This window comes from Aquarana catesbeiana, linkage group LG06, assembly GCF_042186555.1.
Source record: "Aquarana catesbeiana isolate 2022-GZ linkage group LG06, ASM4218655v1, whole genome shotgun sequence".
NCBI lineage: Eukaryota > Metazoa > Chordata > Amphibia > Anura > Ranidae > Aquarana > Aquarana catesbeiana.
The window spans coordinates 130,076,064-130,100,599 of record NC_133329.1 but is presented as its reverse complement, the minus strand read 5'-3'; the positions used below and the strand labels follow the sequence as shown (position 1 = coordinate 130,100,599).

The following is a 24,536-nucleotide window of genomic DNA, read 5'->3' as shown; positions in this document are numbered from 1 at the left end:
TCAGGCAGTTCCTTTGACCTCATGATTCTCATTTGCTCTGACATGCACTATGAGCTGTAAGGTCTTATATAGACAGGTGTGTGGCTTTCCTAATCAAGTCCAATCAGCATAATCTAACACAGCTGGACTCAAATGAAGATGTAGAACCATCTCAAGGATGATCAGAAGAAATGGACAGCACCTGATTTAAATATATGAGTGTCACAGCAAACGGTCAGTTTTTCTTTTTTAATAAATCTGCAAAAATGTCAACAATTCTGTGTTTTTCTGTCAATATGGGGTGCTGTGTGTACATTCATGAGGAAAAAAATGAACCTAAATGATTTTAGCAAATGGCTGCAATATAACAAAGAGTGAAAAATTTAAGGGGTTCTGAATACTTTTCGTCCCCACTGTAAATATACAGTGGTCTTCACTCAACATCAACAATCTAATGCTAAAAAAATCTGCCTACAGGAGACACATCTGGTAATGGAAAGTGTTCATTGACTCTGTGAATGATGGCTGGAGAGGTCTTGGCACTCATGGTATACTTCATATTCCAGGGGAGTATCCCTCTTGGTTCACAAATGTGTTCAATGGAAATATATCAGTACATATTTATGTATCAGAGTGTAGATAGGGGTTGTGGCGCTCCCTTAAGGAGGGTATATAAGTGAATACAGTGAATACTGATAAAGATATTATAATGAATAGTAAATACCATACGCAAAAAGTAAATTAGTGCAATAAATCTTGATGCTCATAAATTGATTAATACCATCAAAAAAAAATTGAAAAAAGTGAAAAAAATGAAAACATGCTGAAAACATCCCATTCGCATGTAATGGGCAAGTGTGAAATATTAATCAGTTGCAGGTGCTAACCAATAGGTGCTACTAATATATATATTGCATGTGCAACTCTGTAATTAGTCCAACGTGTCCCAAAAGTAAATGACAAATGCAAGCCACTAGGAGAAATAAATATAAAAGGAAAACATGAGATAAAAAATCCAAATGGGGTAAAAAATACAAAAAGTCTAATCAAAGGTGATATATTCAAAAATATAAATATCATAACAAAAAGGCCATGTTTGCAGGTTTTCCTTCATCTTGCACAGGATTTCTCTGGCGATTCCCCTTCCTGGACGTGGTGGTGTAAGGTGTTATGGATGACTGACCTGGGAACCCTGGGACAGAGGATAACCATATTTCAGCAACCACGGGATACCAACCAAGAGGACGGCATTGGAATCTTATAGCGTCTGTCACCCCTGCAGGGGTATTGGGAGCCGGTGAGTGGGGAGCCAAAAGGGGGAGCACAGAAGTCACGGATATCCTTCTCTGTGGGCACCACAGTCACCAATGCAGTTGGAACTTTGTTATGATATTTATATTTTTGAATATATTACCTTTGATTAGACTTTTTGTATTTTTTACCCCATTTGGATTTTTTATCTCATTTTTTCCTTTTATATTTATTTCTCCTAGTGGCTTGCATTCGTCATTTACTTTTGGGACACGTTGGACTAATTACAGAGTTGCACATGCAATATATATATATTATTAGCACCTATTGGTTAGCACCTGCAACTGATTAATATTTCACACTTGCCCATTACATGTGAATGGGATGTTTTCATCATGTTTTCATTTTTTTCACTTTTTTCAATTTTTTTTTGATGGTATTAATCAATTTATGAGCATCAAGATTTATTGCACTAATTTACTTTTTGCGTATGGTATTTACTTCATTATAATATCTTTATCAGTATTCACTGTATTCACTTATATACCCCCCTTAAGGGAGCGCCACAACCCCTATCTACACTCTGTCACATTCGTTAGCCCTTTGAGGGCCTAACTAGGGGAGGCAGCACACCTTTTCCTTAGCCCTTTCTCTCTTTTCTCTACTATTTCTCCTCTCTGTCCTCTTCTCCCCTATCTTTCCTCTCTATAGAGGGTTCTACTTTCCCTTCGTCTTGTTTCTTTCATCCCCACCTTCCCCTCTCTCTTCTTTCCTTTTTTCACTCTTTTTTCTCTGTCCTAAGCGCAGAGATTTTGTGGTTTTTATAATAACATATTTATGTATGCCATCGTCTAATCATACACTCCATCATATAATCATATACTATATACTTTTTGTTATTATTGGATTATACCACTCGCCTCCTGCTTCACTAAATATACCTTCTGTTGCTAAGCCCTTTGTGGCACAAAACCCCAAAGTCTGCATACTGTTGTAACACTTTATTGAAACCAGTCCTCTGCAGACAAGGCATTTCTAATCCCCCTTCTGTACCTCACACCATGACCCTCCAGCCACTCGCTTCTGAAATTTGTTGGATAGATATTTGTCAACCTTTGCACCCAGAAATAAAGGCATTCTCATGTTTTACACCTGGCATTCTCTTGCATTAGCCTTATGCTGGGCAATGCTAAACACTGACTATACTGGAATCCATTGTTTGTTTGACAAGAGGTATATCTTATCATTGCCCACTTCTCTTACACCTTACATTCTGAATGGCAGGCCTAAAGCCTAAATGAAAAACAGATCCCTTTTGGCTTGGACCAGTTGGGTCCAATGATTGTATTCCTGATTATATTCAGCTATTCTTAGAGGCTCATAATGATACATATATGATTATAATAGTTTTTGTAGTGCATTCAAGGAATTCCTTATAGTGGCGCTAAGGGTAGAAGGCTTTTTACTGAATGCATTCTCTGCATTCAGGTAAAAAACTTTGTGTGTGCAGCCCCCCCTTTACTTACCTGTGCCAGATCTCAATCCAGCGCTGTGCCCGGGAGCAGCGGCTCTCTCCACAATCTCTATCCTCACTGGTGATCGAGGCAGCAGGGGGAGTCATTGGCAGCGGGTGTCAATGTTAAGTTAATGACACCCCAAAATGGTTTGCCAAAACGCAGCGTGATTGACAGAATCGGATCGCATAGGTGTTAACCACACATGCAATCCAATTCCAGTGCGGGAAAAAAAAGGGCCTGAATGCAGTGCGATTTCACCTGTACAAATGAATGGCTCAAATCGCGCCGCACAGACATTGCATGTGATTTGAATAGGAATGCGATTTCTACCTGAAAACATGCGTTGTCCTGCACTGCATATATGTGAACCCAGCCTTAGCCTAAATTGCTAAACAACAACAATTCTTTACCTCTATTTTTACATAGAGTACAGAAGGCTCTATACTTACTGATGGTGGTGGTATATTAAATTGTTATATATATATATGAATTAAACTACAATCAGTATCCATAGAGCTCAAATTGTGGCTCAATTATGAAGTTATACCTTAAAAGGCATTTGCCTGCCCTTGGCCTTTTTGGACATGGCTGAAGAGTTTAACTCTATAGAATGGCCCTTCCTGAACGCCTGTGTTGACCATTTTGTCCATAAATGGATAAACACACTTAATGCCATCCACAATCTAATATCTTGGTCAATGGCCTCATCTCCCCATCTTTCCCTCTCAATCTGGGAATGAGGCAAGGTTACCCTTTGTCCCCTTCTTGTTATATGCAACAGAGACCCCTGCTATTAACATCAGGGAAATTGAGAACTTTTGAGGCACAGATAACATTTCTTCATGAACCAATTTCTTAATTTTCCTATGCTACATATACTACTGAAGAATTCCTGGACTAAAAATTAACTGGCGAAAATCTGCCTTATGCTATTAGCCTCCAGAACCATGCTTCCTGCCTTGCCTCTATCTTCTTCTGCAGTTGTGCCCTCCTTTAAATAGCTAGGCATTGTAATCACAAAATAAACCTCACAGGCCCTCTTAGAGATTATTAACCCACTGATGCACTCACTAAAGATAAACTACAAGTATGAACCAGTGATAAGCCTTTGCGCTTAAATACCATAATGAAAATTGTGTAGCTGCCCCTTTAAAGTCCAAACTGTTACACTATTGTAAATCCTAAGAAAACAAAACAGTGGCCCTTACACCATATAATTCACAGATTACATCAAACATAGAATTAATTAGATACATAAACATCCAAGAATCCTCATAAACCGTGAATCCATATTTCTAATAACACCCCAGGCTTTTTTTTATAACATAGGAATTCACGGTTTATGAGGATTTGTGGATGTTTATTTATCTAATTAATTCTATGCTTGATGTCATTTGTGGATTATTTGGTGTAAGTGCCACTTTTTTGTTTTCTTAGGAACTATAAGTATGGTCTAAGTTGTCCCTGTCTGTCATAGATAGAATTAATGTAATAAAAATGATCCTATTGCCAAATATATATACAAATTTACATGTTTGTGATAGTGCAAAAAAAAATCTTTAAGTCAAGGAACTTAATTCCATTTTTAATTCTTCCATTAACTTATCCCTCACAATTATTACCCTTTATACCACTTGTCCCAACCTATTAGACTGTAAGTTCTCATGAGCAGGGCCCTCCTAACCCTCGTGTATTGTTTTGTAAATGTACTGTCTCCCTTTATATTGTATGTAAAGCATTGTGCAAACTGTTGCCGCTATAAAAATCTAGTATTATAATAATAATAATGGTTAATAAAGTCTTACGTTTCATCTATCGTTTTGTGACACGGCCTGGAGGTACAGTTTAGGGATTATGATAAAGCCATCTCTAACTATCCATTCATAGGAGTCTTAAAATTACTAGGTACAAAAAGGGTTTATCTCCACCCTTTATTTACATTTGCTGCACATTAATCTGGGTAAAACTCTATTAGCTATTAACACTAAATGGCAAGCCTTAATACCAACTATGTCTATGGAGGAATGGGGTGATATCTGCTGCTCACACGTGCTGCTTTTACCTGTGGCCAATAATAAGCTGATTCAATTACACATCATTCATCTAACCTTTCTATCTCTCTGTGTGCTTGTATTCTAAAGGACATGTGGTTACCCTTAACTGCATATAGTGTACCCAATCCCAGACAGACTTTATGCATCTCTTTTGGGAATGCCTGGTGATCTCTAAGCACTTGACGCAGGTAGCCACCATGCTAACACCACTTCTGCAACCCCCCTTCCCCTGTACATATGAAATTAGTTTGATATGCTAGATGAATAATCTTAGTCACACAATACTAGAATATGCCTGAGAGAAATGCTGTAATGACCCATAAAGCTAAAGCCACTAAATGGATGAACTCACACCCCCCAACAGTAGCTTATTGGAAATTAATCAGAACATTTCACATGAAAAGGTTATTCATGAGAAAAGAAACTGCCTTCTTAAATTCCACCAGGCTTGGGATCTGTGGTGTAACTTCCCTCTTACTCTAAACTCCACTGTTACTAAAAAAACTTGGGTTAACCTACTCTGGTCCAATTAATGTAGTTTACCTCTTTGATATTCTGTATGTCATATACTACATGCCTGTTAAAGGATTCACTAGACTGTCATTTTACATTTTTTTCGAGTTTACATCAGTATTCAGATGACTTTGTATGTTCATTTTCACAAGAAAAAAGTCATGTTGGGATAAAGAAACAAAGTATACTAGAAGAGAAGAAATACTTTTCCTTGAGCAAATGCTGTTCTAATCTCTCTTAAACACTGGTCAAATGTCTGAAGGCTTATGCATTTGATTATCTGATATCTGCTTAAGGAAATGATCAGTTACTTAAAATAAAACTTTTCCCACCAAAAAAGCTTTCATTAGAAATGTTCAATAGATGTTATTTAAACCTTAATTAAACATACCGATGTTATATTCAGAAATGTTACTATTTAAAGTTCTTTCAAAAGGCTGTTCAGATTGGCATGTCCTTTTTTTAAGCAGATCTGAACAAAAGCTTCTATAGGCAAGTGTACTTAAATGGACATGCGATTGTTTACATCCGATTACCTTTGAGTCCATCTAGGTTTAAAAAATAAAATGGAAAAGGTCTGTATCCTTTTCCATTTTTTGGACCCAATTGTGATGGATCTGTGGTAGTTGGATTTAAGCAGATGCATGTTTACATCTGCCTGCCCATAGACCTAGCAGGGTAGCTTCTGGGCACAAATAACTGAATGGACATATAACTTTTTATAACTTTTGACTTAAATTCAGCAGTGGATCTGTTCACAGGCCAGTGTGAAAGTGTCTTACATTCTGCTTACTAGCAGTGTATGCTACATTAAAGGCATGCCTCTGGAGATAAATGTTATGATTGCCAGTGTGCTTATGTCAGCTCTCACATGAACATTCAAGCCCTCAAATGGCTGGTATCACAGTTGATCACATGTGCAGCACAATGGCACCTGTAGATCTAAAAAGAGGCTAAGATGGTGCCTGAGTCTTCAAAGGGTTTAGTTCTACTTTAAGTTTGGCTAATCAGCAGAGATCACATGACCCATGACTTAGACTATTAGAGCAAGTCTAGATGGCAGTTTAAGAGGCCACCCCGTAGGCAGGTGCAGTCTGCTTTCTCCACTGCAGGTGGTGCTGAACCGCAGCGGCATTGCATGGGAGAGAAAGTCAAGAGGAACATGGTTCCTCTATGGTTTCCTGGGTCACTGGGGAGCTATCCAGTTGGATGTTGCCACCCCATGTGACTCTGGCAGCCATCTTGGGTAAGGCAGAGTCTATTTAAGACCCTTGCTCCCAGGCTTGGGGCACATTTTGCATGTGGGTAGTGTAGGGAAAGGTCACCCTTCTGACAGGGACAGTGATTCGTGAAAGGGAGAGGTTCCAGATGAGTAGGGAAAGGATAGGGTCACTCCATCCTTCCTGAAAGTACAGACTAGCCAGGCTGCATTCCCAGCCTCAAGAAAGATGCTGTCGGCACTTCTGAGACCTGCTCTGCTACACACTGCTGTTATATGCTGTGAGTGTTTCCCTGGGTTGTTGTGAATTACTGGATTCTGCATTAATACAAGTTCTGTTCCCTGCAACTGCACTCTGTGTGTTTACTGCCGCCGCACCATGCTGCACCTCTCCACAACCCAATTATGCCTACATGGGCTCCTGTATGTCAGCTGCACTTAGCACCATCACACACTCCTTACTGCTTACCTAGTGGCAACTTCCAAACAGGGCAAATCATCTGAAAATATGTGTTCCCGGTAACAAAAAAGCAAACACCTGTGCACACTGCTGGACTGCTACTTGCAGGGTACATTGAGTACTAACAGTAATGGGTGAGGGGATCCTTCAAAATACATGGCTCTGGGCCTCTTAAAGACTGCTAAATGTGTGCTTACACTGAATACTGCCCAAAAGATAGAGTTACACTTTGAGATACTTAAAACTCACCATTTGCATCAAGTGCGATAAGATCTGCAGCGTGAAGCACTTCCACATAGAGTTTCTGCTCAGAGGTCTCATAATAGCACTTCACACTAATCCTTCCATATTTACTGTGCTCTGCTGACCTCTGGAAAGACAAAACATTATCCCATATGCGCATTAGCACAAGATAACAGGGGATAAACTTACCAATAGTTGAAGCCAGACTGCTGCATAATACAAGTGATTACAAAAGTGCAGAGAAGAACACAGCTATAATAGATAATCCTGGGATATAAGGCCAAATATCGACTGGACAGGTCTGAAGTTTTCAAATAACCTGCAATGTATTTTCCAGACTGCTATGTGATTGATTGTTGTATTACTTAGAAAAAAAACTCTTTCCACACTTGACCATTACTGCGTCAATGGCCTGTGTGCCTTGTCAAAGCTTTACGTATCTTGCACTGGACCTCTGTGTGCTATCTTGTGAAAACAATAATAATTATTAAACATAGAAAAAGAGTCTTTCAAAGGTTCTCAAACGGATTTTGTGTAGCTGTGGGCTGACTTTTGCCAGACGCCACATTATTTTGGCATGTTATCTACCTGTAAAAGCCTCCTTTGTGTACACATCCAAAAACTCAGAGACTGCTGCTGGACACCACTATAGAAGGTGGTGATAGTGGCCTCAGCAGACTCAGCTGTAACTCAAGTGCCACTCTATACCTTCCCTCCTCCCCCAGCAAGTACATAAAAGGTTAGGGGAAGGGAGAAGTGAATGGACTGGGCCAGCACGGACAGTAATTAGACATTCCTAAAAAAGTAATTCTAGTGCCACACCTCCTGTTTATCTCTAAACTGGCAAAGACTTTTAAAGCGTTGCCTATCGCTAATTTAATGTATTGTAGTTTGTTGCTTTTCCACAGGGGTACGCAATTTTAAAGCGTGACATGTTGGGTATCTATTTACTTGGCATAACATCATCTTTTAAGTTAAAAAAATAATAATTAAAGAATTTATTGTGTTTGTGTGCATTACAATTCATTAAAGCGTATTTTTTCCTGAAAATTTGCATTTGATAAACTACTTCGCAAATATCATGCGACAAAAATAAAATTCTAAAAACCACCATTTTATTCTCCAGGGCCTTTGCTGATAGAAAATATATAATCTTTAAGGGTTCTAAGTAATTTTCTAGCAAAAAAATTTAAAAAAAGCCTATTTTTACATGTATGTGAGAGATGTCAGAATTGGCCCAGTAGGCAAGTGGTTAAAACGTGCATTTACATGCAATTTTTTAAGTTGATGACACGATCTCTTTAAAGGAACCTGTCACGAGGGAAAAGAAAAGCCTGCCATTGCTGTGCTTCCTTCTGAAAATGCTAATTGCCTGTTTGAAAAGCTGTTCCAATGACTTCAGTGAAATATGAATTATAATTGCTCATGAGATTTCTGGCTGGATGAACAAGCTACCTTTTTTAATTGTGCAGTACAATTAAAGCAAAAGTTTTAGACGGATATGAAAAAATGCTATAAAGTAAGAACGCTTTCATAAATATATATTTGAATTTTTATTTTTATCAATTTAGAAAATGCAAAGTAAGAGAACAGAAGAAAAATCTAAATCAAATCAATATTTGGTATAACTGCCCTTTGGCTTCAAATTAGCATTCGTTCTTACACGTGCACAAAGTCAGGAATTTTGTAGAATTAGAGTCAGGTATACTCGCGCTCATACCGATTAGCCAGTGGGTGGTGGCAAAATATAGGTTCTAATATTTCCCCTAGCTGGGGTTTGCTGAATAGGATTGTTGTATGCTTTATAAGAACGTTTATATTTTGTTGAACTTATACTTTATACGGCAACCCTTTGTGTTGAAAACTCATACTATTTGGATACCTTTTTATGCTTGTTCTAAATGTTTTGATATGTTCCCCCTGCATTGTGGACCTTATCCCTGATGTCATTCTTTGCATACAATTTGTGTCCTCTTTGGTAAAAACCTTTCAATAAACACATTGAATTAGTCAGGTGTATGATTAACCAATTACACCAAGCAGGTGCTAATGTTCATCAATTTCATATTCAGGTTGAAACACAGTCATTAGCTGACAGAGAAACAGCTGTGTTGGAGGCTTAAGGCTGGGTTCACACTGGTCCGACAAACGCTCCGACATTGGGAGCTCATGTCGCATGACGTGTGAAATTTAATGTTTCCCTATGGGAGCCGTCCTAACTGGTCCGACACAAGTCGTTCCGACTTTAGAAATGCTCCCTGTACTACTTTGGTCCGACTTTGATCCTACTTCAGCCTATTGACTATCATTGAAGTCGGATCAAAGTCGGATTGCCGTCTCGCATGATCCGACTTCGGCACGCGACTTGTGCTCAGATCATCTTTAGGGGGAACTCCGCGCCAAATTTTAGATAAAAATCCGGCATGGGTTCCCCCTCCAAGAGCATACCAGGCCCTTGGGTCTGGTATGGAACTTGAGGGGAACCCCCTACGCCGAAAAAGCGGCGTGGGGGGTCGCCCCCAATCCATACCAGACCCTTATCCGAGCACGCAGCCCGGCCGGACAGGAATGGGGGTGGGGACGAGCGAGCGCCCCCCCCCTCCTGAACCGTACCAGGCCGCATGCCCTCAACATGGGGGGGTTGTTGCCTTGGGGGAGGGGGGCGCGCTGCGGCCCCCCCACCCCAAAGCACCTTGTCCCCATGTTGATGAGGACAAGGGCCTCTTCCCGACAACCCTGGCCGTTGGTTGTCGGGGTCTGCGGGTGGGGGGCTTATCGGAATCCGGGAGCCCCCTTTAATAAGGGAGCCCCCAGATCCCGGCCCCCCACCCTATGGGAATGAGTATGGGGTACAGCATACCCCTACCCATTCACCTAGGAAAAAAGTGTCAATTTAAAAAAAAACACTACACAGATTTTTAAAGCATTTTATTAGACAGCTCCGGGGGTCTTCTTCCGACTTCGGGGGTCTCTCCGGTTCTTCTCCACGCTCTCCGGATCTTCTGCCGGGCTCCTCCGCTCTCTTCTGCTCTTTTGCCGCTCTTTTGCTAAAGCGGAGGAGCCTGGTCTTCAATCTTCTGCCTTCTGCCTTCTGCCCTCTTCTCCTGATGTTGACACGACGCTCTCTGGGGCTAGAATGCTCTCTGTGCGCTCTGCTCTGACTTATATAGGCGGTGACCCCGCCCCCTTATGCCGTCACAGTCCCTGGGCATGCTGGGACTGTGACGTTTTAGGGGGCGTGGTCATCACCCGATGACCACGCCCCCTTATGCCGTCACAGTCCCAGCATGCCCAGGGACTGTGACGGCATAAGGGGGCGGGGTCACCGCCTATATAAGTCAGAGCAGAGCGCACAGAGAGCATTCTAGCCCCAGAGAGCGTCGTGTCAACATCAGGAGAAGAGGGCAGAAGGCAGAAGGCAGAAGATTGAAGACCAGGCTCCTCCGCTTTAGCAAAAGAGCGGCAAAAGAGCAGAAGAGAGCGGAGGAGCCCGGCAGAAGATCCGGAGAGCGTGGAGAAGAACCGGAGAGACCCCCGAAGTCGGAAGAAGACCCCCGGAGCTGTCTAATAAAATGCTTTAAAAATCTGTGTAGTGTTTTTTTTTAAATTGACACTTTTTTCCTAGGTGAATGGGTAGGGGTACGCTGTACCCCATACTCATTCACATAGGGTGGGGGGCCGGGATCTGGGGGCTCCCTTATTAAAGGGGGCTCCCGGATTCCGATAAGCCCCCCGCCCGCAGACCCCGACAACCAACGGCCAGGGTTGTCGGGAAGAGGCCCTTGTCCTCATCAACATGGGGACAAGGTGCTTTGGGGTGGGGGGGCCGCAGCGCGCCCCCCTCCCCCAAGGCAACAACCCCCCATGTTGAGGGCATGCGGCCTGGTACGGTTCAGGAGGGGGGGGGCGCTCGCTCGTCCCCACCCCCATTCCTGTCCGGCCGGGCTGCGTGCTCGGATAAGGGTCTGGTATGGATTGGGGGCGACCCCCCACGCCGTTTTTTCGGCGTAGGGGGTTCCCCTCAAGGTCCATACCAGACCCAAGGGCCTGGTATGCCTCTGGAGGGGGAACCCATGCCGGTTTTTTATTTAAAATTTGGCGCGGAGTTCCCCCCTAAAGATTCATACCAAACACAGTGCCGGCATTGGCGGGGATCCAAGTCGGATCCCCGTTCATTGAAAGTCGGACACATGCCGGCTTCATGTCGCAGGGCAAAGTCGGATCCAAAGTAGGACGGCTGTCGTGTCGCACCAGTGTGAACCCAGCCTAAAACAGCTACTCTGCTACTAAGGTAAGGTTGTGGAAGACAGTTTAATTTCACAGGTCAAAGATCATGGCAAAAAACTTAATGCAGCAGATGAAAGACACATCATTCTTACCTTCCCTTCCTCATCGGAAGTTGTCCAGCAGTGCCTTAGCAAACAACTAGTGGAAACCAGTGGGACCCAGGTACATTGATCTATTGTCTGGAGACGTCTTGCCAGAAGTGAGTTTCATGGAAGAATTGTGGCCAAAAAGCCACACATCTGACATGGAAACAAGGCTAAGCAAGACAACTATGCACAAAAACATAGGAACTGGGGTGCAGAAAGATAGCAGCAGGTGTTCTGAACTCGAAATTTGAAATATTTGGCTTTAGCAGGAGGCAATTTGTTTGCCAAATGGCTAGAGAGTGGTACAATAAGGAGTGCCTGCAGGAAACTCATGGTGGAGGTTCCTTGCAAGTTTGGAGCTGCATTTCTGCATATGGAGTTGGAGATTTGATCAGGATCAGTAGTATCCTCGATGCTGAGAAATACAGGAAAATACTTATCCATCATGCCATACCATCAGGGGGTGTGTGAATGGTCCCAAATGTATTTTGCAACAGTACAAAAAACACCAAACACACAGCCAATATCGTTAAGAACTATCTTCAGCGAAAAGAAGAGCAAGGAATCCTGAAAGTGATGGTTTGGCCCCCACAGAGCCCTGATCTCACCATCATCGAGTCTGTCTGGGATTACATGAAGAGACAGACGCATTTGAGGCAGCCTACATCCGCAGAAGATCTGTGGTTAGTTCCCCAAGATGTTTGGAACAACCTACCTGCCAAGTTCCTTCAAAAACTGTGCGCAAGTGAAGCAAGAAGAATCGATGCGGTTTTACAAGCAAAGGGTAGTCACATCAAATATGGATTTGATTTAGATTGCTCTTCTGTTCATTTACTTTCCATTTTGTTAATTGATAAAAACAAAATGTTAACGCTTCTATTTCTGAAAGCATTCTTAACGGTTTCAGCCCCCGAAGGATTTACCCCCTTCCTGACCAGAGCACTTTTTGCGATTCGGCACTGCGTCGCTTTAACTGACAATTGCGCGGTCGTGCTATGTGGCACCCAAACAAAATTGACGTCCTTTTTTTCCCACAAATAGAGCTTTCTTTTGGTGGTATTTGATCACCTCTGCGGTTTTTATTTTTTGCGCTTTAACCAAAAAATAGCAATAATAATGAAAAAAAAAAACGCATTATTTTTTACTTTTTGCTATAATAAATATCCACAAAGAATATTTAAAAAAACATTTTTTTTCCTCAGTTTAGGCCGATACGTATTCTTCTACATATTTTTGGTAAAAAACAAAAACAAAAAAAATCGCAATAAACGTTTATTGATTGGTTTGCACAAAAGTTATAGCGTTTACAAAATAGGGGATAGTTTTATGTGGCATTTTATTAATAATTTTTTTTACTAGTAATGGCGGCGATCAGCAATTTTTTCGTGACTGTGACATTATGGCGGACACATCGGACATGTTTGACACATTTTTGGGACCATTGTCATTTATACAGAAATCAGTACTATACAAATGCAGCGATTCCTGTGTAAATGACCCTGGCAGTGAAGGAGTTAACCACTAGGTGGCAGTGTAGGGGTTAAGTATGTCCTGGGGAATGTTTCTAACTGTGGGGGGGTGTGGCTACGTGTGACACGTCACTGATCTCTGCTCCCGATCACAGGGAGCAGAGATCAGTGACACTGTCACTAGGCAGAATGGGGAGATGCTTGTTTACATTAGCATCTCCCCGTTTTTCCTCTCCGTGAGGCGACTGCAGGTATCCCCGCGGCGATCGGACCCGCGACCCGACTCACAGAGCTCCCGGCCGGCACGCCCCGCCAGCAGCACGCACACAATGGCACGGTGGCAAATTTAAAGGGACCTACAGGTACGCTCATTTGCCCAGCCGTGCCATTCTGCTGATGTACATCGGCGTGCGCCGGCCGGGAACCGGTTAATTTACAGCTTTTTTAAACACCTGCCTAAAACTTTTGCACAGTACTGTATATTTAACAGATCAAAAAGGAGCAAATAAAATAATTTTCTATTAAAATATAAATACATTTTGAATACATTTCCAGCACAATTACCTGCTCCTTGATATTGTCCATGTAATATTTTTCAATTAGTTCACTTGTTGAACATTTATTTAAACGCAATTCTTCTTCTAAAAACTGGAAACAAAACAGTATATTTTATTAATATCACAAGATTGATTGATTGATCTGCAGACAAGAAATGTTTATAAGCATGACTCAGAAATGAAACCAGAACCCCTTGAGCTGTGTGGATTAAATTGTTAGCTCATATGTCCTAAGTGGGTGATTTCCGAACCATAAAATATTGATGTTTTCTATGTGCATGTGTACTTTAAAAACTGTTTCTTGTAGATTTGTATATGTGTGAAAATGAAGACAAATTAAGCATGTCATGAGCAATGACATGTACATTACATTTGCTTTAGGATCAATCACCAGCCACTTTAACCTACATTCATTTTCTCTCTGAAGATTCCTGTGTGTCTTTCATGTCCCATCTACAGTATGTGAAGCCTCTGTCCTCTATTTTATCATTGGGAGCCGCACATGTGCACTGAAAGCCCCCTTGTCAATGCTTGTTCTAATGCTTTAAAAAAAAAAAAAAAAGAATGTGAATTTTTTTTTGTACTGGCTAGAACCAGTTTATCAGGGAACTTGCACTTTTGTCTGCCCTCCAGATAAACAGGTACTAAATGCTACATATTTTATCTTATTAAAAGAATTATGATTTTAGGTCAGTTCATTCATATCTACTGCTTAAAAGAGGTTTTAGAAGTGGCGGACTTATCCCGAAAAAACTCTTAACAAAAAGGTAATAAAGTTGTGACCTTAATATGGCAAGCTTTCTTCTTCAGGCAGCTGTGGGCAAATGAAACAAGAACAGGGCACAAATACATAGTTTGTCCTTTCTTTTTTGACAGCAACTGAAAGTATTGATATTATATTATTCCTGTAGAGTCTAAATGTGTTTTTTTTTTCTCTTCAAAGGGAACTTGTAAAAGACCAGGTTTCAAAGGTATTCCAATATAATACCAGTTTTAGTAATGCAGCTCTGATTTCGAAATAAAGGCTCTTGTCTGTTCTACAGGAGCAATTTAAGTGAAGCTGCTATTTGGCAAATAGTGCAGATGCCTCCCAAGCCCTAAATACCAAGCTATAAATATAGTAATTAGAGTCAATCACCCGGTAATCTCCGTTCCGCAAGGTGTCCAGTGGTAACCCCTGTCCTTCTGCGTGGAAAAAGTCTACAAGAGCCTGTCAGAAAGGGAAAACGTATTAATAGGAAGACTGTACAGTGCTGTTAGTTTGTCATACATTCTCAGACAAGAATCCCGACTCCTTGAGTGTGTTGCAGGGTTAGAGCAGTGCGGCAGCAAGGTATAGGGAGCCAACTAACTGCTTACAAGAAACTACACTCAAGGGAAACTGTTTAATTTTATACACTTTTTTTTCTTTTTGGATCAACATAAGCATTAACTACTTGGATGGCAAGTGTATGATTGATGCTGTCGGACTCTTCTCCTAATGTCAGATATTCCATCCTACTAATTGCTGTTTCCTTGCCTGTGGCCAGGACAGGACGAGTAGTTTTTAAATGACTTTCTGTGCCCTTTGGTCAATACTTACCACCTCCCTTACATTTACACTTGTGAGTTTATTTTACACCTTTTTTTAATAGATTTGTGCATCACTTACTACTACACTATAGTGTGTTGCTCTGCTCTCTCTGTGATTTTTTTTGACAGGCATCTAACATTTACAGAAGGAGGCCAAAAAGAAAGTCCTCATACTTCTCTTTTGACAGATTCATTTAAAGCCCTCTAGCTCCTATACTTTTTTTTAAGTTGCCTGTTAAAGAGGAAGTAAACCCTGATGGGTTTTACTTCCTTCCTTTGCCCCCTGCAAAGTAAAATCATAATGTGCTAGTATGTCCATAAGTGTCAGCGTCCGAGATTCTCCCTTCCGATTGGCTGGGACACAGCAGCGGTGCCATTGGCTCCCACTGCTGGCAATCAAGGTCAGCTAGCCAATCAGAAGGGAAAGGGGATGGAGCTGGGTGGGGGCTCTGTGTCTGAATGGATACACAGAGCTGTGACTTAGCTCGGGTGCCCCCGCAGCAAGCTGCTTTCTGTGGGGGCACTCAAAGGGAGGCAGGGGCCAGGAGCACAGAAGAGGGACCCGAGAAGAGGAGGATCCAGGCTGCTCTGTGCAAATCCACTGCAACAGAGGAGGTAAGTATAACATGTTTGTCATTTTTATAGGAAAAAAAACGAGACTTCACTTTAACATCTCCCATGTGCCGATCTTACTATGCAGTATTCATTCAACTTACTGCAAAGTTACTATATGTAAGAGATCTTAGCATTAGAAAAGATACTTAATAATATTCTGCAGTGCGTGGTTTCTTAAGGAATCCATCTGTAGGCACATACAGCACAAACAATCCAATACACAGCTAAAAGGAGCAGTAATCTATTTTGAATTAGCAAAACCGGAAATGGCAATAAGTTGTTGGGATTTACTGTAGAAAAAAAAAAGAAAGTTCCTGTTTCAGTAGTTATTGTGGAAACTAACAAACTGGCAAAGACCTGTGTTTGGTAGTTATTAAATAAGGGACTTGAAAGTAGTAGCAGATGCTGTAGTACTGAGATCAGTTGCCACAGTTATTTACATAATTTTTCTTTCCTTTAGAGCAGGGATATGCAATTAGCAGACCTCCAGCTGTTGCAAAACTACAAGACCCATCATGCCTCTGCCTCTGGGTGTCATGCTTGTGGCTGTCAGTCTTACAATGCCTCATGGGACTTGTAGTTCTGCAACAGCTGGAGGTGCACTAATTGCATATCCCTGCTTTAGAGGATGTAGCCACAGAGCCAGGAATTATCCATGATGGAAACTAAAATGCACATAAAAATGTTTTTTTTTTTTTTGTTACTGCTTTAAGAGGCCTATGTATAGTACCTAATGGATTTGGTTTCTTTTTCTTTTGTGCTCAGGCCAGAACAGTTCGGTAGATGGTAGATTTAGGATTCTGGACCAAAATGTCTCAAGTCATGGCTTTAGCTTCCATTTTGGAAAAGACTGAGTACATACAATTTCCTAGCAGAACCAAAAGACTGCACATTGGGGGGGTTATCTAATGACCATTGTACATGATGCATATGAGTGACAAATACCTTGACATTATTCAATATACATACAATGAAAACTCTTCACAGCAGCTATATTAATCATCATGTCCATCCTTACATATAGCAATAATATAAATATGCTAAAATTCAGTGTAAAATAATTATTATTAAAGTGGATGTAAACCCACTCTCATCAATTCTAAAGTACTGCCATAGTGGTGATCTATAAGGAAATACATGCCTCCTGCATGTATCCTTACCTGTCAAATGTCCCCCCTTTAGCTGTTTGAAACCCCAAAAAAGTCCAGATTCAGTGGGCGGGTCTGTTGTTCGGCGCTCGGTGGGCGGAGTCATGATGTCAGCAGACTCCCTGCCCACCTCTACACTCCCCTTGGCCAGAGCGTGCACAGGAGAGGCAGAGCGCGTTCTGGGTAAAAGCAGAGCGCGCTCACACCCCCTGTCATTTCAGTAAACACACATTGATGTCCCGTGACAGTCGGGGATGATCGCTGAGATGGGACAGCTGTGAGCACCGACCCCCCCTGCATGCTTTTCATCATCTGCTCCCTCCCGCGGCTTTCACCTGAAAAGCCATGAAGGGGGGGATCAGTGCTCACAGCTGTCCCCGTCGCACCGATCATCCCTGACTGTCCCCCGTGTCTTCCTGCTCCTCCAGCACCCTGTTCTCCGCCATCCCCAATGTCGTTCCCCAATCCTGGGAGAGTTGGAGGGGAGGGGAGGGGGATGTGAATTGTGAACTTTTTACACAAGATGTGCCTGTCTCAGGCTAGTGCATGAGATATGTAAATAACCTGTCAATCACACCAAGGGGGAGGATTTGACAAAGTTTTTCTCTGTTTGTCAAGATTTATTTCACTGAACAATAAAAGAGGACTCACTGAAGACGGGAAATGAAATGTACATTGAGGCGTGCCTGGTTGCGCAATCTGATCCACAATTCCAGTCCCTCTGGTTGTCGGCGGCTAGTGGTGAAGCGCACGCCAGCTACCACGCGCAGAGCGGAGCTTTCAGTTCCATATGAACGGAACAGCCTCAGTGCCGGGCGAGGGCACTTTTAAATGTAAACAGCCATTTGGCTTTTGTTTTTAATTAGTTTTACAATAAACGGGATTACACTATTCTAGTTCTTCTTGTATCCTTCTACATATTTCCCGATATCCTACCTGGGAGAGGAAAAATTTACCCACACGGCTTATCCATTCCATTGCAGCAAGTTATTTCTTGCTAAAGGCTTTATTTGACCTTCTTTTAATTAATAAGGTCAACAACTTCTGGTAAGCGGACATCCACTTGCAGAGCACTTTAGGTGTACAACACAGCTGGTGAAGGTTGCTCACAGCAGAAGATTCACTCATTTTGAGTTGTTTGTTTTTTTTTTCAAATTGCACGTGGATTTTTCCATTGGGATTTCCATATGTATTTCCACAAGGACATTATCTTTTAACACATGCAGGGATTGCATGGTTGTAATCCCTTTGATATATGCACTATTTGTATCAAATTTTTTAATTTGTTTTATATATTTAGTATTTTTTTATGGCACATTTTTGGGCATGATCTTTTCTATGCAACATAGCAAATTATAAACTTAGACCTAGCGCCCCCCACCACATATATTTCTAATAAAAGAGGATTGCTCAGAGTTGGATTAACTCTGTGTGGCAAGACTGGGCTCAAATGATAGGAAATCTAATACTCTACATTATGACATCAAAAAAAAAAATTGGGGGGGTTTACAGCCACTTTAAAAACTTTCCAACATCCCCCTGGACCTGGTGAAAAATAAGTTGTCCTGGATCATGGTCAATGAACGCCTTTCGGCAATATTACTTGACAAACAGGCTTATTTTAACAATGTTTGGAAGCCCTGGATTTATTATTTATTGGATGCTTTATGACGTACTATGGATTAAAATGGGGTGCACCTTTTCTCTCACTTTATTCTCCCTTTTCTTCTTTACTGGTTTCTCCCCCCCTTTTGATATGCCATACAATAAGAGACCTTACGCTATAAGTGAAGTGTGGGAGGGTATGTGCCAGAACTTTGACAGCTGGGACGTCTTAACATTACGCCCTCTCACCCCCGTTGGGTTAATAACTCATGGGGACCTATGCGATGGATTTATAGTCTTGTCATCCCATGTTCCCTCTCTCTCTCCATATTGCACCTAAAGGAGCAACAGGGAAAATGGGCATGGGTATACTCTTCTCTATTTATATTTAGGATATAGGTCTGAACTTTGGGTCATTCTAACAAATGAATATACTTCCAATTAAACCATTCCATTGTAGCTCTGGCTGTAAGTTTAGGGTCGTTATCCTGCTGAAAAGGTGAACCTCTGCCCCAGTCCCAAGTCTTTTGCAGATAACAAGTTTTGTTTCTAGGATTCAATAAAATAGAACATTTTCAATGCAAGAACACACCTGAATGGTCCTAAATAAATTTGCAAGCTATACACTAAGGCTACTTTCACACTGGCAGCCCCCGCCGTTAGCGCTAAAGTGCCATTCGTTTTTTGCGGCCCTTTAGGCTACTTTAATTTGTTCACTTTCACATGTATTTGTCTCCATTCATCTTCCCATCAGCTCTGACCAGCTTTCTTGTCCCTGCTGAAGAAAAGCATGCCCACAACATGATGCTGCCAGTAACGTGTTGTGCCACATATAGCGTTTTGCCAAAAAGTTCAATTTTGGTCTCATCTGACCAGAGCACCTTCTTCCACATGTTTGCTGTGTCCCCCACGTGGCTTTTCGCAAACTGCAAATGGCACTTCTAATGGCTTTCTTTCAACAATAACTTTCTTCTTGACACTCTTCTATAAAGGCCAGATTTGTGGCGTGCACGACTAATAGTTGTCCTGTGGACAGATTCTCCCACCTGAGCTGTGGATCTCTGCAGCTCCTCCAGAGTTACCATGGGCCTCTTGGCTGCTTCTCTGATTAATGCTCTCCTTGTCCGGCCTGTCAGTTTAGGTGGACAACCATGTCTTGGTAAGTTTGCAGTTGTGCCATACTCTTTCCATTTTCGGATGATGGATTGAACAGTGCTCCGTGAGACGTTCAAAGCTTGAGATATTTTTTTATACCCTAACCCTGCTTTAAACATCTCTACAACTTCATCCCTGACCTGTCTAGTGAGTTCTTTGGTCTTCATGATGCTGTTTGTTCACTAAGGTTCTCTAACAAACCTCTGAGGGCTTCACAGAACAGCTGTATTTATACTGAGCTTAAATTACACATAGGTGGACTCTATTTTCTACTTAGGTTACTTCTGAAGGCAATTGGTTCCACTAGATTTTAATTAGGGGTATCAGAGTTTAGGGGGCTGAATACAAATGCACACCACACTTTTCAGATATTTATTTGTAAAAAAATTTTTAAACCATTTATCATTTTCCTTCCACTTCTTATCTATGTGTCACTTTGTGTTGGTCTATCACATAAAATCCCAATAAAATACATTTACGTTTTTTGGTTGTAACATGACAAAATGTGGAAAATGTCAAGGGGTATGAATATTTTTTTCAAGGCACTGTATATAACTGTTTTCCTTGATCTACTATAATCCACAATTATTTCCGTAGTTTTTGCAGTATTAAAGTGTATGTGAAGTGTATATCTATAGCGGCACTCATGCATGCTGCTCTCTCCTGAGCCCCGCTCTCTGTGTCCATAAGACACAGGCATAGTCGGCAATCTAGATGAGTACCTGTGACAGGTCCTTCAGCTTTAGTAACCTCTCACAGCACTGGAAGATTATGGCTATGGGCTATAGGAGGGGGCAGAGGACATAGAATTTTAGGTATGACAGACAGCACTAGCTAGGATTAAATGTAAGTACTGTCCTTGTGCAAGTTTTTTTTCTACCTATGTAAAACTAGGTTTTAAATTCACATACAGTGGGTATAGAAAAAAATAACCTGCCTTTAAAATAATCACATTTTGTTGCTTTGCAGCCTGAAATGAAGACAGACACAGTTTTTGTTTTATCCAGCTGTATTTACTTGAGCAAATTATAACAACCAAGTGAAAGCTATAACACCAACATGTCAGAATTATTTTTTAAAAATTCAAAAACAGAATCACTGTTGGAAAAAGGATCACCCCCTTTGTGTCAGTATTTTGTTGAACCACCTTTTGCTTTAATTACAGCCTTTCGTCTGTTGGGATATGTCTCTACTAACTTTGTACATCTACACTTTGAAATATTTACCCACTCTTCTTTGCAGAACTGCTCAAGTTCAGTTAAATTTGATGGTGACTGTTTGCGGACTGCAGTCTTACTGCAAGTCATACCACGGATTTTCAATGGGGCTCTGACTAAGCCATGCAAGGACACTCACCTTTTTCTCCTTCAACCACTGTGTGGTCATTTTTGCTGTGTGCTTTGGGTCATTGTCATGTTGGAAGGTAAACCTTTTTCCCTTTGACAATTTTCTGGCAGAGGGCGGCAGATTTTCCTCAAGAATTTGATGGTATTTTGCCCCATTTATTCTTCTATCCTGACAAGTGTTTCCAGTCCCTGCTGCAGAGAAACACCCCCATAACAGGATATTACCACCTCCATGCTTTACTATAGGCATGGTGTTATTTGGATGGTGAGCTGTATTGGATTTCCACCAGACATATTGTTTGGTGTTGAGGCCAAATAATAAAATTTTAGTCTCATCTGATCATAACACCTTTTTCCATGTGGCCTCAGAATCTTCAAGGTGAGTTTTGGCAAACTTCAGTCGTGACTGCATACGGCCTTTCTTGAGGAGTAGCTTTTTTCTTGCAACTCTCCCATACAATCCACATTTGTGGAGAATTTGTGATGTTGTCACGTGCACACAATGAACACTCTTTGTCATACATTCCTGCAACTGCTTCAGAGTTGCTGTAGACCTCTTGGTAGCCTCTCTGACCAGTTTCCTCCTGGCTCTTTCATCAAGTTTGAAGCGATGTCCTGATCCAGGGAAGTTCTATGTTGTACCAAATACATTATACTTCCCAATAATAGACTTCATTGTCCTTCTAGGCATTGATAAAGCCTTTATAATTTTTTTGTATCTATCTCCCGACTTGTGCTTGTCCACAAATTTATCCCAGAGATCGTTTGACAGTGCCTTGCCACCCATAGTTGATTGTTTGCTTCAGTTGCACTACCAGAGACTGAAATGCTCCAGGAAAGCTATTTTCATTCTGAGCTAATTAGCCTCGCCACCCATGGTTGATTGCTTCAGTTGCACTACCAGAGACTGAAATACTCCAGGAAAGCTATTTCCATTCTGAGCTAATTAAAATTACCACAGCTGATCACAACTGAGAGTCAAATGGCTTTGTGTGCTATTTAGAAGGTGATTAGCTACATCTTATTGAGTTTACAAGTCATTTTTAGGAGCGGGTGATCCTTTTTACAACTCAGTGATTCTGTTTTTTTATTTTTATTTTTTTAACATACTGGTATTATATCTTTCACATGAATGTTATAAATTGCACTGCAGTCACCATCAAATTTAACTGAACTTGAGCAGTTCTGCAAAGTAGAGTGGGTAAATATTGCAAAGTCCAGATGTACAAAGTTAGTAGAGACATATCCCAACAGACGAAAGGCTGTAATTAAAGCAAAAGGTGGTTCAACAAAATACTGACACAAAGGGGGTGATCCTTTTTCCAACAGTGATTCTGTTTTTGAATTTTTAAAAAATAATTCTGACATGTTGGTGTTATAGCTTTCACATGGTTGTTATAATTTGCTTAAGTAAATAAAGCTGGATAAAACAACAACCTTGTCTGTCTTCATTTCAGGCTGCAAAGCAACAAAATGTGATTATTTTAAAGGTCGGTGACTCTTTTCTGTACCCACTGTATGCACCGATAAGCCATAACATTATGACCACCCGCCATAACCTGTTGAGACATGGGATCCACTAGACCTCTGAAGGTATGGTGTAGTACCTGGCACCAAGCCTTCAGGAGCAGGTCCTTTAAGTCCTGTAAGTTATGAGGTGGGACCTCCATGGATCAGACTTGTTTTTTCAGCACATCCCACAGATGCTTAATTGAGATCTAGAGAATTTGGAGGACAAGTCAACACCTCAAATGCGTTATTGTGTTCCTCAAACCATTCTTGAAGTGATCAGACCAGGCCACCTTCTTCTATTGCTCTGTGGCCCAGTTCTGACGCTCATGTGCCCATTGTAGGTGCTTTTGGCTGTGTACATGGGTCAACATTGGCACCCTGACTGGTCTGCGGCTACGCAGCCCCATACACAACAAGCTGTGATGCACTGTGTGCTCTGACATCTTTCTATCAGAACCAGCATTAACTTTTTCATCTAGCCACTACAATTTGGCCCTTGTTAAAGTTGCTCAAATAGTTACACTTGCCCTTTTTTTCTGTTTTTAACACATCAACTTCAGGGACAATAGGTTCACTCGTTGCCTAATATATCCCACCCACTTTCAGCTCCCACTGTAATGAGATAATCATGGTTATTCACTTTAACTGTTAGTGGTTGTGATGGTATGGCTAATCAGTGTATATTTTAACAGGAAAAATAAAAAGCTAAATGATGAGGTGTGGGTGTTTAAGGCATGCTGGAAGTTCTCTGGATGCTAACCATTTATCCTAAGAGAACTTCAAACCAGTTATATACCCAGCCATACTAGTAGATTTCAAATGCAATACTTAAATTAGGAGTTATATGTAATGGTTAAGCAGATGCCATTATTAAACTGATTTCTCAGCGGCAGTGGCCATGACAGCTCGCGTATCTAAGAATTCCTCTTGTCACGTTAATTAGGATTTATTATCTATCTGGACTATGCCTGGAGAAACAGCAGTGAGGAAGCAGCATTTAAGGATATGATGACCAGCTGGGTTGCAGCAACACAACACTAGCATTACATTGCTTAATCCTGTTTTTACAGCATCGCAGCAGGTGAGAGGCCATTATACACAATAACTGAAAGAGGCCAGCTTCCTGGCTAGAAGTAATTGATTGGATAAACCTCTGATAATAAAAGATCTAATTAGATTTATACAAGATAAAGCTTTGTTATTCATTCAGTTATTTTTTCTCATCACAGCTACATTGATGGTGCTCTTATAGGGAAGGTTGTTTCATTGCTGTGTGTATCCCAGTAAGCTAACAGCAAATGAGGGAATTCTCCTCCCAAGTGGTAGCAGACAGCAAATAAAGGCATGACAGGGGGCTATATTTATCCAGAACTAAGAGGTATTTGTTGGAATTACACTCCCTGTATTTTGGCCCTAGTGATTAGTTGCCAATCATTGCATGTTAACATAGGCACAAATCAGTACACCTGGCAAGCCAGTACATTATTTCCATTGTGTTCAATGCTTGTCTAGAGAGTGTACACTATAAGAAGTGGAGTTGTCCTGCGGAAAAATGCAGTTTCCAGTAACATTCATTAGTTTGTGAAACAGTTTACCACTCTATACACTTACTTTTTGGCCATCATGGTGCCTTGAACTACGCTCAAGATTAAGTCTCACACTAAGGACACCAAACTATCACCCAACAATCAAAGCTTCTCTGCACGTGTATACACCGTCAAGTGTTTTGAAATGACTTATGTTATAACTGCTTTCATGGTATAATATGCTATACTATATACTGTTCTAATAACCACAACGTTAGAGTTCTCCCTACAGGTAGAGAAAAACATTCATACAAAATAAAAAATAAATTAAATCTCCATCACATTATAATAGATAGTCCACAGTGCTTCCCCATTGCAAGTTTTATTGTAGGGGTAGTTATTATTGTGTTGTGTTGTGATTA

At 41.2% G+C, this 24,536-nt stretch overlaps 1 protein-coding gene across 2 annotated transcripts in view; it reads right to left on the bottom strand.

Annotated features, from left to right (window-relative positions):
- BAIAP3 (BAI1 associated protein 3) overlaps nucleotides 1-24,536 on the bottom strand; it is a 597,572-nt gene that overhangs the window by 30,201 nt on the left and 542,835 nt on the right. For both annotated transcript variants that reach the window (XM_073636787.1, XM_073636789.1), the window contains 3 exons: nucleotides 14,774-14,845; nucleotides 13,643-13,726; nucleotides 7,243-7,363 (listed from right to left, as the gene is read on the bottom strand). In XM_073636787.1, coding sequence (XP_073492888.1) covers nucleotides 7,243-7,363; nucleotides 13,643-13,726; nucleotides 14,774-14,845 — 277 coding nt within the window. The remainder of the gene's footprint in view (nucleotides 1-7,242; nucleotides 7,364-13,642; nucleotides 13,727-14,773; nucleotides 14,846-24,536) is intronic.